General features: G+C 41.4%; 1 protein-coding gene across 1 annotated transcript in view; it reads left to right on the plus strand.

Moving 5' to 3' along the window:
- Positions 1 to 15,680, plus strand: part of LOC105477550 (myosin heavy chain 15) — a 128,796-nt gene that overhangs the window by 100,438 nt on the left and 12,678 nt on the right. The window contains exons 32-36 of the mRNA XM_024791456.2: positions 1,227 to 1,351; positions 4,179 to 4,294; positions 10,264 to 10,456; positions 10,702 to 10,905; positions 15,454 to 15,579. Coding sequence (XP_024647224.1) covers positions 1,227 to 1,351; positions 4,179 to 4,294; positions 10,264 to 10,456; positions 10,702 to 10,905; positions 15,454 to 15,579 — 764 coding nt within the window. The remainder of the gene's footprint in view (positions 1 to 1,226; positions 1,352 to 4,178; positions 4,295 to 10,263; positions 10,457 to 10,701; positions 10,906 to 15,453; positions 15,580 to 15,680) is intronic.

Consider the following 15,680-nt stretch of genomic DNA (forward strand, 5'->3'; position numbering starts at 1 on the left):
TGCCCTGGAAGCAAGTTCATTACTGTTGGAGGCGTAAATGAAGCTTACTTTCTGTTGACCTACATAGTCTATGATCAAGGCACTAGCTGGGGACATGAGGGGTGCTAAAACAGTGGTTAGAAAACTTTAGCTACATCCAAACCAGCTGGAGGGTTTGTTAAAGCACAGATGGCTGGGGCCCACCCCCAGAGTTTCTGACTCAGTAGGTCTGAAGGATTTGTATTTCTGACAGTTTTCCAGGTGAGGCCGGTGCTGCTGATCTGGGCACCACCTTTGGACTGGGGGGGTGGGGTTTGAATATTGAGTGAGCTTTTTCCAAAGCTCTCCAGGTGATTCTAAGGTGCAGTCAGAGTTGAGAACCTCTTCCCTGATTTTCTTCTTGATAACCCATCTTTAAGAGAGAGCTTATCAGAGAAGAATTTATTATGCAATGAAAATTTCCGTCTAACATATTTGTCTTTGTAACTTCTAAAAATTCTCATCATATCACATCACAGCCCAGATCTCAGAACCAGAGGAGCAGGTGACTTATTGAGCTCCTTCCACCACCTCTGAACTGGGTAATTCTCTGAGCTACTTGGCCCTATACCACACCTCTTAGGTACTAAAGGCAGAACTGACCATAACAATATCAGGTGGAAGAGGTTTTTGACTTCTGGATCTCCTATTCTGTTTGTCAAAGGCTAATGTTCATGAAAGGCTAGGAAACAACACTCAAGTGCTTGAGCTAAAGCCACTTGGGCCCCTTCTGATTCTCTGGCCTATCTGGAGCCACGCCTTGGATGCTGGCAGATAGTGATCCAGCTTCTACTTTAAGTTCCTGTCTCGGTGTTGAGTGGTGACTGAAACAATGGCAGCCACTAGTGTTGATAGCTAAGCACTTACACTGGAAGGGTAGGGACTCCAGGTCTGTGTTCCTCCAGGTAGAACCTGGAATGGCTCTAATGAGCAGGACTGCCATGCAAAGTTGCAAAGGTTGTCTAGTGTACAATATTCTGAAGCACCATCCTCACCATTTGTTGTAGACAATTTTCAGATGGCAAAAGACTATATGAAAAAATGAATGCCTTTAAAATTTCTAGGTCCCATATGGGCTAGGTCATCAAGTTACCAAGGGTGGCATGAGGCCACTGTTCCAGTGGGCTGGAACAGTCTGTTGTGCCTGGTATCATTGGTTTGAGACTGAGCCCTTTCACTAACTTTGTTTTTCTTACCTCTCTCTCCAGAAGAGATTTCTAATCTGACAAACCAGGTTAGAGAAGGGACCAAGAACTTAACTGAAATGGAAAAGGTCAAGAAACTAATTGAACAGGAGAAGACAGAAGTCCAGGTGACTCTGGAAGAAACAGAGGTATTATCACCAGGGAGAAAAGAAAGTTTTCACTGTGACAAGGCAGAAGATTTGCATTCTAGCAATAACAACAGCACCAACAAAAGGACATGTATTCAAATGTTTATTTACTATATGCTAGGCACTCTGCCAAATGCATAATTTTAATATAATCACTGTAGCAAACTACTGTCCCCATTTTATAAAAGAGGAAATTGAGACTCAGAGAGCAGGATACAAACAGTGAATGCAAATCTCCTGATTGTAGTAAAAACAGGAACTATGTCTATCTCGTTCGCCAGTTATCCCCAGTGCCCAGACCCTCACTACTCAACATGTGGCCCATGGACATCACTTGGAAGGCTGTTAAAAATTCAGAATCTCAGCCCTCTGCCCATCTCTGTTGAATCAGGATTCTGCATTTTAACAAGATCCCTTGGTGGTTCATATGCACATTAATATTTGAGAAGCACTGGCCTAGAACATTGCCTGGCGTGTAGTAGAGGCTCAGTAAATATTTGTCAAATGTTGAATGAATAAATATTCTCATAGCTGTCCCCTCTTTAAAGAGTCAGTCACAAAAACTTTTCAATTTTTTTTCCCCAAAAACTTTTGGTAGTTTTGGAAATAAGATTCAAAGCAATGCTGTCAAACAGTGGTTTCTGAAAGCTCATCTTTGTGCAGATTGACAGGAAGGTTTTCAGTGTTATGGGTTCACAGTTCAGGAAAAGTCTCTGACTTTATCTCTGAGTGTGCATTAGCAATTGAAAGGACCTCTAAGAAGATGTTTTGCCAAAGAAGGTAAACTAACGAGGAGGAAGTCACCCTATCATGATTATTAGGTGGTTAAGAAGCCCTGTGTAGCCTCTTCTCAGAGCTGAACTTCGTCTTCCTGACTCAACCTTTGAGCAAGTACTCAGACACATTAAAATACAGCCCTACCCTCCCACCAGTAGAAAATGAAAAAAGATTTTTGAAAGATGTGGCAGTCAGTGTTAGGTAGGGGCCTTTTGGAAGGTATGGTGATGGAAAACATGACCCCAAAGGACCGCTCTGTGCCAAGCATTGTCTGTTACATTTACCTCACCATTATGATTCCAGAAGAAACTTGCCAAGCAAACGTTTCCATATTACCCTCCGTATAGAGTTGTCAGGCAGCAGCTCTTGCCCTGTTATGCATACACGTTTCCTGAGGCTATCTAACTTTATACAGACTCCTTTTGGTTGGCAGTGTGGTGCCCTCTAGCACAGCTGGTCCTTATACAGCTGGTGAACTTTGTTTTGTTTACTTGTTCCCTTTGGTTCTCTGGCCATCCTGGCAAGGGACTTTTTGAAGCCACCACCTTAACTAAAAGAAGTAAATTTTATGATAGAAATTTCAAGCACTATGACAAGTCAATGAAAAATACAACTGGCACTGGCAATTTTTGTCCTGTATAACATAGAGGCATCTTTGTATATTCAGTTGATCAGCACATGGGTCAAGGGTGAGAATGACAGGAAGGCCAGAGTGCTCAAACCATTTAGTACCACTAGATGGCAATGCGTTCTATTCGCATTTTCTCAACTGTCATCAGCCACCTCCATAAATACTTCATCAACTTGGACATGTATTTGTAGCATTGCATTATTTATTTTCCTGGGTGAGCCTTTATGAGAAACTGTATCAGATTGTTTTAAAGCCATGAAACTCAAATTATCCCAGGTCGTCTTCCCTAAAGATTCACTTTCTCAGTGCATTTTAGTGGGTTAGAGGTGACAGTCTCCTCTTGAAGGAACTACACTATTCCCTCTGAGGAAACTATTATCCAAGCATTTGTTTTTGAGTGTGCGTTAGCAATTTTATTTTCTTTTATATTGAAGGTAGTATCAAGAGAACATCAAGGGAGGTCTTATTAAAATTCCCATCATCTTTTTATTTTTATTTTAAAATTGCAACTCAGTTTTACTTTTTTACTTTTGGTCGTATCTGCTAAGCACTCCTCAAAAGAGGCTATAAAAAAATTACTTCTGCCTTTAGGACTGCCTGTAGCTAACTGACCACAAAATTGCATCACCCCTTATGCCCTTATATCATTGGTATTCTGCAAGTGCTTTTTGGGTTTCTTCTTTTATATACATTTTTAGCTTCAGGACAGGCTTTAAAGATTTAGCCAAACCTATGCTTTTAGAATTGAATTGCCTTTATAACATCCCTGCAAATAATTGCCTTAACTATATTTGAATACACAAAGGGGCAGGGAATCTTCCTGCCTATCAAAGCAATTCATTTGCAGTAGTAGTACCAATTATGGTGTTAATGGCTCACGCTGAGTGTTATGTGTCAGATACATCCTAAATTCCTTTATTTGCTCTTCACATGACAATATTTGGACACTACCATGTTGTTTGTTCTCTGAATGCATCCAACTTTTCCTCTATTCCCTCGTGATGTCCAGAATTTAATAGAAGATTCCAGGTAGGAGTTATCACCTTCCTTGTTCTAGCTCTGATACTTTTTAAAATTTATCCCATAGTTGGAATATGTTAGAAAAAGTCAAGAGTAATACATTAAAAAGCTTAAATATAGCCACAGACAAGACTCAAATTTTCTATTTTAAAATAGGCTTTAAAATTCTAGTTCTGGAGCTACAGCTGAAAGACCTAAGAATGTCAAATCTATAAGTGAAATGACAAATGAAAGCAGTTGCTTGTCTCACTGTGTTGCAGTCTCTAGGGACCTGACTTGAACCTATATCTTTCCCAATAACTCTAAGAGAGCTACATTAGCGACATATGTTTTGGGAAAAAAATAAAATTTTTGTCTAAAAGTGGACTTCATTTAATGCTTTTTATCTATGTATTCCAGGGAGCCTTGGAACGTAATGAAAGCAAGATTCTTCGTTTCCAGCTTGAACTCTTGAAAGCTAAAGCAGAACTTGAAAGAAAGCTTTCAGAGAAAGATGAAGAATTAGAAAATTTTAGGTATTTAAGATGATTTTGATATGTAACAATTATGTATTTCTGAATCCTTGACTAAACAGAGCTCATTATGTCCAGTTGCTTTTATGGCCCCTGTTGGAGTATTACCAAAGAAACTTAGTGTAACTGTATATTAGTATCTTTTATATACAATATTTATAATCATGTATAGATATTCCTTTATACACAATTAGATATCCCTTTATACACAATTGTATATAGATACTCCTTTATATCAATAGTGGTGAGAGCTCACCGCTATTGATATAAAGGAATATCTATATATAATTATTGCTGGATTTTATAATTTTCTTATATTTGAGGAGCTTCTGCTGTCATATGAGACTCAAGATAACACCAAATAAATGATTATATGTATAAGGACTCTGCATACTGTCTGCATGTCCCTATAATGCCACTTTCTTGGGCATTGAGAAATTGACTGAAAATGCTGAGCCATGGAGAAAAAAATTAAAAATTCAATGCTGTACTTTCAGACCAGAGTGAAGTTTTCCCATACCCCCTGCTTGTACCTGTAGCCATTTGTTTGAAGAGGAGCAGAAGCCAAGAGCTAAGCTGCTTATTGAATCTTTGTTAAAGCAGCTAAGTCTTAATAGTCAGGAAACTGAATTAGACAGGACTCATGGGTTGCAGAATTTTTTCTTAGCTTTGTCATAACAAGCTGATGACTTTAGACATTCCACTTCTTAGCTTCTCAGTGAAGTGAGGGGATAAAAGCAGCCCCTACATGTCACAGAAGGTGGTGAGGAAGATCAGTAGTCTGATGTTGGCAAAGCACTTCACACGCTGTAGATCAAAGGCACAATTATAAACACATGGAATTAACGATGATTATATTATCTAATCTGTTCCCTTAAGTCAATGCCATATGTTAGCAAGAAAAATCATTTGAGCCTGAGATTCAATTGGCAACTTACTTTCAATGTATTTGTTAAACCATTTTTTTTTTAAGAAAAAGAGAAAAAAAACCCCTGTTAACATGTTCAATTGAACTGACCTCTTTCCTGTAGCCCATTTTTAGACAAAACTCTCAAGGGGGTCAATTTTTTAATGAGGATGTCAAGCCAAATTTGGCCCTCTATGTGCTTTGAGTTATCTTTGCTCTCACTCACTGGCACTTTCTTCTATAGGACTGACTGTGGCGAGGAATTCTGATCTACTTAAGAGGTTCTGAGTCAGTGTCTAAAAGAATTTTTCTGATGAAGGGCAAAAACCTTGGGCCTTGATATTTGCCCTACTTCTTTCCACCAGGAATAAAAATGAATGTCTCCTTGTGCAGATTTAAAAAAAGCAACGAATAACACTGATTTAAGCAACAAATAACACTGATTTCAAGTAATATCAGACCTGTGCCTATAAATAAACCCAGCTGAGGAGAAATGAATCCTCAGAGAGCCTGTGTCTCGTCAGGTACATCTGAATGTCGTAGAGCAGTTCACCAATTGTAAGAATCTTAGTGTGAAAAAAAGCCAGAGATCCAAAGAGCTAGGGCTGGAAGAAGAAAGAACTGAAGAATAGGCAAAAGCCATAAGGAGCTGAGAAAAGAAGGGGTGGGCTGGAAGCAGGGGGACGAGCTATTCATAAATTTTAGTTAATGATTCATAATAACTATAATAGGAATATCCAGAAGGAAAAGATGAGCTTATTTTACAAAATATCACAAATACCAGCCCAGACCCTTTCTACTCGGAGCATAGATTGTACCAAAATGCCTTGGTTTAATCCGATAGTTTGACTTTGGGGCTAGCAGGGCATCTTAAGGAAACTGAATAGAATGCCAGGAAAAACAAAATAAGCCAAGTACAAGATTCCAAGCAATCAAGGATAAGCCAGGGAAGTTATAGAACAAGGAAAATATTGCCTGAGGGCAAGATCAGGTTCCAGGTCATATGCCCATATAACCCATCATTAACTCCACAGAAACAGAAGGTTCCCAGGAAGACAGGACCTGGTGAGTAAGTTAAAGGGACCAAAAAGCAAGAGAAAGTGACCCACAGGCAAAGGAAAACCTTCATAGTGCAGCAAACTGGGTAACTCATTCAACTCATGCTCTGCTGCCAAGCCATGTCTTCCACTCTGGTGAGGCCTGATTCTGAATGAGCCCAGCCTGGATGCCTGTTGATGGTGAAAAGTACAAACAGCTGGTATGTGTGTGATATGTTTCACTTGTTCAACAGATATTGGAGTGCTTAATGTTCACCAGACACTGCCTCATATTCTAGTCAGGCCTTCATAGACACTTTTGGATGATAGGGTATTCTATTTATTTCTATAATAAATAAATAATGTTATAGTTGGCATAGGCTGAGGTAGGGAGGTGATGGTGCAGTCACTGATGGAAGGAGAAGAAGAGCTGTAGCTGGCTTTGATCTTCCCATCTTATTAGACAGAGGAAACGAGGCCAGCTTGAAGGCCTACTGCATGGCCCAAGACTGAGCTGACAACAGGTTGGTCAGGTGCATCCTGCATCTTCAGGTAATTCTCTGATTGGAGGAAATGTTGAAACATGAGAGTCATCATACTGGTCCACAGCCATGGTCTTTCTGAGCTGTATTCTGTTCTCCCAGACACACCCAGAGAGGTGTTTTTGGGAATGAGGCACTGAAATCCTTATTCTATCATACTGCATTTGTTTGTTTTGGTTAATCACTGATTGAAAGGCTAAGCAAGCTTTTTCTCTAAAGGGTCAGATGTTAAATATTTTCTGCTTTGCTAGCTACATGTTTCGTTTGCCACAGAGATGTGGCAGTTACTTAACACTGTAGTTGTAGGTTGAAAACAGCCATAGACAATAGGAAATAAATGGGCATGGTGGGATTTTGGCCCACAGCCCATAGTTTTCCCACCCCTAGTCTAGAGCCCCAGGTACATAGTAATGTTCCTTCTGTAAAGTCCACTCCTCTGATCTCAGTCATGTCAAACTTTGCCACATGGTCTTAATTTATATATACATCTGACTTGGTTTATTTTATTGTCTGAGTGAATCTCTGCCAGAATATGCTCAAATCTTTTCCCACTTCTAAGTAAAATATTTTCGAATGTCTTTGAAAATTAGAATCTCAAACTCAGACATGGTAGCAAAATAACTTGTTAATTATTTTAAAGCTGGCTCATATGTATTTGGATTAAGAAAAAAATCCCTTATTTCTCTGACATAGATTAGAAATATCTTAAGGGAAATAAATGACCTATTGCATTGTCAATGATTTAAATGCTGAACTAATGATTTAAAATCATTAGCTCTTCAAAGTTCTATCATCTTGATTTTTCTTTGCATTTGGTTTTTTAAATTGTGTTTCACATTTTAGGAAAAAGAAGGTACTTCTTCCTATATTGCCCTTGGTCTTGGATGCATCATTTTTCTTAAAGAATGTACTTGAGGGAGTTTTCATTTTAAAGATTTCTTGACTCTGTATGAAATGTGTTCATTGTTTAGCAGCCATTCTCCAGGACTGTATTATACCCATGTCTCTTAAAGCATCTCACTTTTTACTTGTCTGCAGGCACTCATGAAGTTTCATAAACAACTGTGGGAAAAGTGTAGTTTAAAACATGCAGTTTGCCTGCTTAAGTAGAATGTATTTCTGTACAGAGGAGTTTGACACCAGGCTAGGGATGCTTCAGTGTTCCTGTGTAAGGAGTGTCAACTGTGGCAAAAATGAGAGTTTCCCAGTGCAGGACAGATAAGTGTTTGACAGCTTTTGGTGATGTGGAGTGTGAGCATCCCTGTCCTGGTTTACTACAGGTGTCAACACAAAATGCACAGATGGGTGGCTTCAGCAGCAGAAATGTATTTCCTTACCGCTTTGGAGACTAAAGGTTCAAGATCAAAGTGTTGGCAGGTTTGGTTTCTCCCAATGCCCCTCCTTGGCTTGCAGATGGTCACATTTTCACTGCATCCTCATCTGTTCTTTCCTCTGTGCACATGCATCCCTGTGTCTCTTCTTCTTCTTATAAGGACACTAACTAGTCCCATTGGATTAGGGACCCATCCTAACAGCATCATTTAATCTTAATTACATCTTTAAAGGCCCTATCTCCAAATATAGTCATATTCTGAAGTCTTGGGGGTAAAGCAAGAACATATGAATTTTGTGGGGGACATAATGCAGTCCCTAAAAGTCCATATTAACTTTACCTACTGAGATCCCTATAGGATTCTGATCTGGAAGCTGAACAAAAGCCCAGAGCCTAAGGACAGGCAGAGGACAGGTGCTCACATTGGACTCTGGAGTCAGACAGAGTTATTTTCTATACATTTCCATAATTGCTTCTAAGGCCTCTCTCACCAATGGGCAGAATGGAGGTCATGAAAAGCAGCACCTCCACCTGTCAACCAATTTCAAGCTCTGACCCCTCTCTTCCCCCTGTAGGTCGTATGCCGTTTTTTCTTTTTTTGAGACAAGAGTCTTGCTTTGTTGCCCAGGCTGGAGTGCAGCGGTGTGAACTTGACTCACTGCAACCTCTGTCTTCTGGGTTCAAGTGATTCTCCTGCCTCATCTGGGACTACAGATGCATTCTGCCACGCCCAGCTAATGTTTGTATTTTTAGTAGAGATGGGATTTCACCATGTTGGCCAGGCTGGTCTCGAATTCCTGACCTCAGGTGATCTGCCCACCTCAGCCTCGCAAAGTGCTGGGATTACAGGTATGAGCCACTGCGCCCGGCCTGTATGCTTTCTTGATCGACCTCACAGAGGTTAGGACACTGACTTGATGACAATTCAACATGGAATCGAATTCTGATCTAATCTAATTTGTGTAGATAGGTTCTATGAGAAAGAAGAATAGAAAGGCTTTTGCCTTCTCTGTTCTCTATTATCTGTCCAGCACCAGGTCCCTGTTTTCTGAATTGAGCTTAACAGGGCATATGTCTATTATAGTAGTTAAACTGTCCTAACAATCACCAAATCTTGGTGACTTAAAACAAATAGAAGTTTATTTTTGCCTATGTTTGAGGCCATTGTGAGGTAGGATGAAGAGTGGGTCAATAACATTCAAAGTCATTGAAAGACCCAAGTTCTTTCCATCTTGTGATTCCATGATCTTCTGTATGTGGCCATCAAGTTTGGCAGAAAGGGGGAAGGGAGAGTGCAGGAACTCACAAGTGAACAGTTCTATGGGCCAGCCCTGGAATGGTAAACTTCATTACTGCCCACAGTGCATTTACCAGAATCTAGTCACATGGTCCCAAACTAACTACAAACAGTTTGGGAAATAAAATTTCCCATGGATTCTCTCAATTTTTTATTTTTTTATGGCCTTCCTAAACACATAGCTATTGTTTTCTGTCACTTTGCAAATACGTTTTTAGTTCTAGTTTTTGTTCTTAGGAGGGAATTTAAAGTGTTAAAGTAATTCAGTATCACACAATTGGTTTTGTCAGCCAATCCTTGGGTGTATTCTCAAACTCCTAGAGAAAGATAACCATTTTATTCTAGGAGAGTTGTGTCTCCAGGCTACTGTAGCAGTATTGCTGCATCTCAGGAATTGTTCCAACCTGAGTGGCTTTTTCCTGCCTTGTTCAGATATTTTTCACCATTGAAAGTAGTTGAAATATTATGGCTGTCTGAAAGAGCATCCTTCCTTCATCCTTAGCCACCACAGGAAACCCAGGTGCTAGCCCTAGATCATCCTTTATGGGATATCAGATGAGACTAAAGCTGCCTCACAGGAACCTTGAAAAGCTTCTTGTATTTTCTTGGATTCTTCAGGGAAGTTGGTCTGGAAACCTTACTTAGTCCATTATGGTGGATATATACTCACTAACCTAACTTCTCATTCTCTCTGTTTTTAAAATAAAAGCCCTTAGACTCATTTTGTTAGTTACTTAATATTTTTCTTGGATTTTAGTTTATTTTTTCTATTTCTTGTACTGTTTTAAACATAGCAGGTGAATTTGATTAATTTGGATGTATCATTTCCCCCACTCCAACTGTTATTTCAAATTAGGAGGAAACAGCAGTGTACCATTGACTCCATGCAGTCTAGTCTGGATTCTGAAGCTAAGAGCAGAATTGAGGCTACCCGGCTGAAGAAGAAGATGGAAGAGGACCTCAATGAGATGGAACTCCAGCTTAGCTGTGCCAACCGGCAGGTGTCAGAGGCAACCAAATCCCTGGGCCAGCTTCAGATTCAAATCAAGGTATTTTAAAACTGTAAGATGGGGTAGGGAGGGGTGGAAAATGTTTCTGCTTATGGAAGTAAACTAAGCAACAGATTGTTGTGTTCAGCAGTAAAGATGAGGACAACAAATACAATCTTTCCAGAGTGAAGGAGCATGCTTATGTCTAAATACGTAGAACTATGGTCAGAGCATGCATACATAGGTGCATAGTCTATGTTGAACTCAGAGGGATCTGTACTCCAGGCCCATCTTTTCTCTCACAGGACCTTCAGATGCAGCTGGATGACAGCACACAACTGAACAGTGATCTGAAGGAGCAGGTGGCTGTGGCTGAGCGGCGCAACTCTCTTCTTCAGTCTGAACTAGAGGATCTAAGGTCCTTGCAAGAGCAGACAGAGCGTGGCCGCAGGCTGTCAGAAGAAGAGCTCCTGGAAGCAACAGAAAGAATCAATCTTTTCTATACCCAGGTGGGGCCCATATACTCTCCGTATTAGCTGGGCCAGTTGGTTGAAGGCAGTGGTTCCCACACTTGGACCATGCAGTTGCAGCCTTGGACCATGCACAATCGCCCTGTTAAGTCTTGGATATGCCTGTGAAGCACAGGGACAGGCTGTGCAGCAGAGCCACAGTCATACTCTTCATTTATTCCCAAGTATGTTATTTCTTTCAGGCTGCCATAACAAAGTACCACAAACAGGGTGGCGTAAAGCAATGGAAGTTTATTTTCTTGCATTCCTGGAGGTTGAAAACCTGCAATCAAAGTGTCAGCTGGGCCATGCTCCCTCTGAAACCTGTAGGGAAATGCTTCCTTGCCCCTTCCTAGCTTCTGGTGGCTTACTGGCAATCTTTGCCATTCCTTGGCTTATGGATGCATCACTCCAACCTTCTGCCTTCACATAGTGTTCTCCCTGTGTCTTCACAGCATCTTCCCCCTGTGAGGGTCTGTTGCTGTCCAAATTGCTACTTTTTATAGGGGTACCAGTCATATTTGATTAAGTTCTACCCTAATGACCTCATTTTAACTCGTTTACCCCGCTGCTTCCCTTTTTTCTAGTTTCCTTTTAAACAAAATAAGACCGTAGTTCCAAATAAGGTCACGTTCTGATAAATTGGGGGTTAGGACTTCAACATATCTTTGTGTGTGTGTGTGTGTGTGTGTGTGTGTGTGTGTGTGTGTGTGTGTGTGTGAGTGAGTGAGACAAAATTCAACCCATAACAATAAGCCTTATGCCAGAAGAATGGATTGTCAGGGCATCCACAGCCAGGATGCTGGGGAGGGAGGGATGAGCATCCCCTAATGTTCCAGAACCACTCCTGCTCCTGGTTCTCCTGCTCTCTCTAAGCCATGTGCTTCCCCAGCATCCCAGAATAAAAACAGTGCTCCACTTTGGAGCCAGGAAAGCCGTGACAGTTCTGAGTGGCTGCTGACAGATATGATACGCTGTCCAGACTCTGGCTTCTAATGGAAGGTTATGTAAGTGACATGAAGCAAGAATTCTTAAATCCTTCTCCTTCTCCTAGAATCAGAAGAAGCCATAGTTTCCAGGACAAGCATCTACAGTAAATGGGTTGTGTGATAAGTGTTTATAGGGCACCCCCCCCCATAACCTGGACTGGTATGGGTGATGTAGACACAGAATGTCTCCACTGTCCTAAAAAAATGAAGATCGAACTAAGCAATTGTAGTACACTGCTAAGAGTATAATGATAGAGCAAGCACACCCCTACAGAAGGCCTTCCTTGACAATCCGAGAGTTAGGTAGATGCACAGTATGCTTCGTCTGAGTCATGAAGGACATTTAAGAAGCCAGCCAGGTAGAGAGAAAAGTTAAGGGCAGAGGCATGGGGTGTGGGGGGAAGGAGTTTATGAGTCTAAGGGAAATTCACATGCTAGAGTATTGGGTGGATAGCCAGAAGGAGCAGAAATCATGCTGAGATAGGCAGGGCCAGGTCACCAGGGACCCTGAGCCTGAGACTGATGGAATTTGAATTTTGTCTTGCAGCTCATGGAGATCCACTGAAGAATTTTGAGTAGCTAAGAGTGAACTTATCAGATTTGCATTTTAGGAAGTTTTACTCTGGTGATTATTGTGAAGGACAGTTTAAAGCACCTAAGGGCAGAACTGCTACACTCTGGGGCATTCAGAACTATCTGTGGGATCATTTTGGTTGCCACAGTGACTGGGCAATACCACTGGCATTTAGTGAGTAGGGTCAGAGACATCAAAACTCCTTCAAGGTGATAGCCCAAGGAACTGCGCCTTCCAGAATGCCAGTTGTCCCCTACTGAAAAATACTGGATAAAAGAAAGTATAAACCAGTAATGTGCCTGTTGAAAGATGTTGCAATTAGTTTGTGCCTACAGTTTGACCTTTTTTTCCCTGTCTATGACACAATCCCATCTGGGTACCACGTGGTATAGAACAAATAGTCTGTAGGTTATAGATAATTCCCAACAAACTAACTCAAACATTTTTTTTTCTTCTTCAAGAAAGTTTAAATACAATGAGTTGGATTCTTATAAAATGGACTATAGACTTTTAAAAAAGTAACTCATCCACTGTCTAGAGCAAGGCTTCCCAGCCCCTGGGCCACAGACCAGTACAGGTCTGGGGCCTGTTAAGAACTGGGCTGCAATGGCAGGAGGTGAGCTGCAGGGGAGTGAGCTTTGCCTCCTGTCAGGTCAGCAGCAGCGCTAGATTCTCATAGGAACGCAAACGCTCGTGTGAACTGCTCATGTGAGAGATGTAGGCTGCATGCTCCTTATGAGAATCTAATGCCTCATAATCTGAGGTGGAACAGTTTTATCCCCAAACCATCCCCCAACCCAACCCCCCTACCTGATCTGTGGAAAAATTTTCTGCCATGAAACCAAAAGGGTTGGGGACCACTGGTCTATAGTACTTAATTGCTATTGGTAACAAATCATTTGCCATGCATATCATACATAATAATGCACCAGTGGGATCCAATATGATGCAAAATCACTAGCCTAGAGAGAGATGAGGATCAGTTAGAGAAAAAGCATGCATAGAGAGGAGAGGATTTGGGGAAGAAGAAAATTAGGCAGGGGAGACCTGATCTCTAGGGCAGAGTTTCTGAAACTTGATGTGTACATATAAGAATCCCTAACACAAAAAAATGTAAATTCTCAGATCTCACCCCAGATCCACTAAATCAGAAGCTCTGCGTTGGGACCTAGAAAGTGAACACGTTCTCAGGTGCTACTGCTCATAGAAAGAGTACCTTTTGACCAGCACTGGTCTAGGTGATATTATATCATTCACAAGGACCTCTCCTCAACCTAAACCATGCTGGGGCACCTTGCAGTTACTAGAACATTACCGAGCAAAACATATTGAACCTTTTAGGGAGCCTTCTTAGCTACCTGCTGCATTTCCAGATCTCTAGCCTAGGACTAACATATGAGGCTAAACTTATCTTTGACTGATTACAAGTGCCTTTTTCAAACCTGAGCTGTGACAATCTAGATTACCTTTCTGCAAAATACCCCCTAACTCCCTTTCTCCTAAAAAAAAATAAAAATAACAAATTAGAGAGTAATTCAGTTTGCAAAGATTTAAGCCCTTGTCTCCCTAGCAAATTTTAAATGATTCTATGTACAAACAAATTAGTATTTGTACTTGTACCTTCCTCTACAAAGAAATAGTTTCTATAGGGTCTGTGCTGTGAGCATCCAAAAAACACTTCAGGAAAATACAACTTATTTCCACCCCATCTCTCAGGCCATGGCAGTGGAAATCTTGGAGGTATCCAGGGCCTGGCTCTCCACAAGGACAAAAGATGGCAGTCTCGATAAAGATGCTTCATGTCATAGAGAAAGTGGGGTAGATAGAACCAGTGATGCTGGAATATCATTCTATTTTTTTTTTTTTTCTTTTTTGAGATGGAGTCTCACTCTGTCACTCAGGTTGGAGTGCAATGGTGTAATCTCAGCTCACTGCAACCTCCGCTTCCCAGGCTCAAGCAATCCTCTCACGTCAGCCTCCTGAGTAACTGGGACCATAGGTGTATGCCACCACACCCAGCTATTGTTGGTAAAAGTTTTGGTAGAGATGGGATTTCGCCATGTTGCCCAAGCTGGTCTCAAACTCCTGAGCTCAGGAGATTCACCCCCCTCAGCCTCCCAAAGTGCTGGGATTACAGGTCTGAGCCACCGCACCTGGCCTGGCATATCTTTCTATTTCCAAGTCTTCATCGTGCTACTGAGAAAGGCACTAGCCAGAGGCAAGTGAATGTGAAACGGATAAAGTGAAAGGAGAAATAAAAAAATAGAAAGCCTATGCCTTTTATATATACTGAGTTTTCACACCCTCAGAAAAGCTGGGCTTCAAACACAGACCAAATAGCAGCAAAAGGATATTTGACCTCTAGTGTCACAACTCAGGAAGGAAAGAATCAGGGCAGCACCAACCATAGAACACAAAGAATCCTCCGTGGTAATGAGGGTACCTAAGGGCTGGAGGAGGAGGCTTATTCTGAACTACTTTCCCCACCTCCTCACTGTAAAGTAAGATAGGAAGGGAAGTAGAAAAAGAAGAGGAATGATTTTTTTTGTTTCTGGAGCAGCATACTGGGAGTTACAATTTTTATTCCCCAACCTCTGCCCCTCAGATGTCTGCAGTTGACCCCAACTTCTGCTCTAGAACACTTGTTTCTACCACATCCAAAAGCAAATGGCAGAGAAACATTTCCTCAACCCATTGAAAACCAAACGCATGTTTGAGGCTTGTAGGTTATCTAGATACCATTCCTCCCTTCTGATTCAGGCTGCAATCTCTTTAGTCCTGAACTTTTAATGGGTGAAATCCCTTCCATTCAAGTTTGATGGCAAAAGCCTTTTGGGGTTGGGAGCATAGCTTAAGGGAATATGGCTCACTATAATAAAATTTGCTTCTGGCCAGAGCTGACTCCCATTGCATGTCCTGAACAGACCAGCTTGCATTTACATTGCTGGCTTTTACTTGCCTAATAGGAATGCTGCTTTTCTTTAGAACACAAGCCTCCTCAGCCAGAAGAAGAAACTGGAGGCTGATGTTGCCCAGATGCAGAAAGAAGCTGAAGAGGTGGTGCAGGAGTGTCAAAATGCAGAAGAGAAGGCCAAGAAGGCAGCCACTGAGGTGGGTCCATTGACCACCTACTCAATCCTGTCTCCCAGAGTTCAGTGGCGCAGTGGCCAAGGGGCAGGGGCACATCTGCAGCCAAAAAGTATTCCATTGAT

This window comes from Macaca nemestrina, chromosome 2, assembly GCF_043159975.1.
Source record: "Macaca nemestrina isolate mMacNem1 chromosome 2, mMacNem.hap1, whole genome shotgun sequence".
NCBI classification, from domain to species: domain Eukaryota; kingdom Metazoa; phylum Chordata; class Mammalia; order Primates; family Cercopithecidae; genus Macaca; species Macaca nemestrina.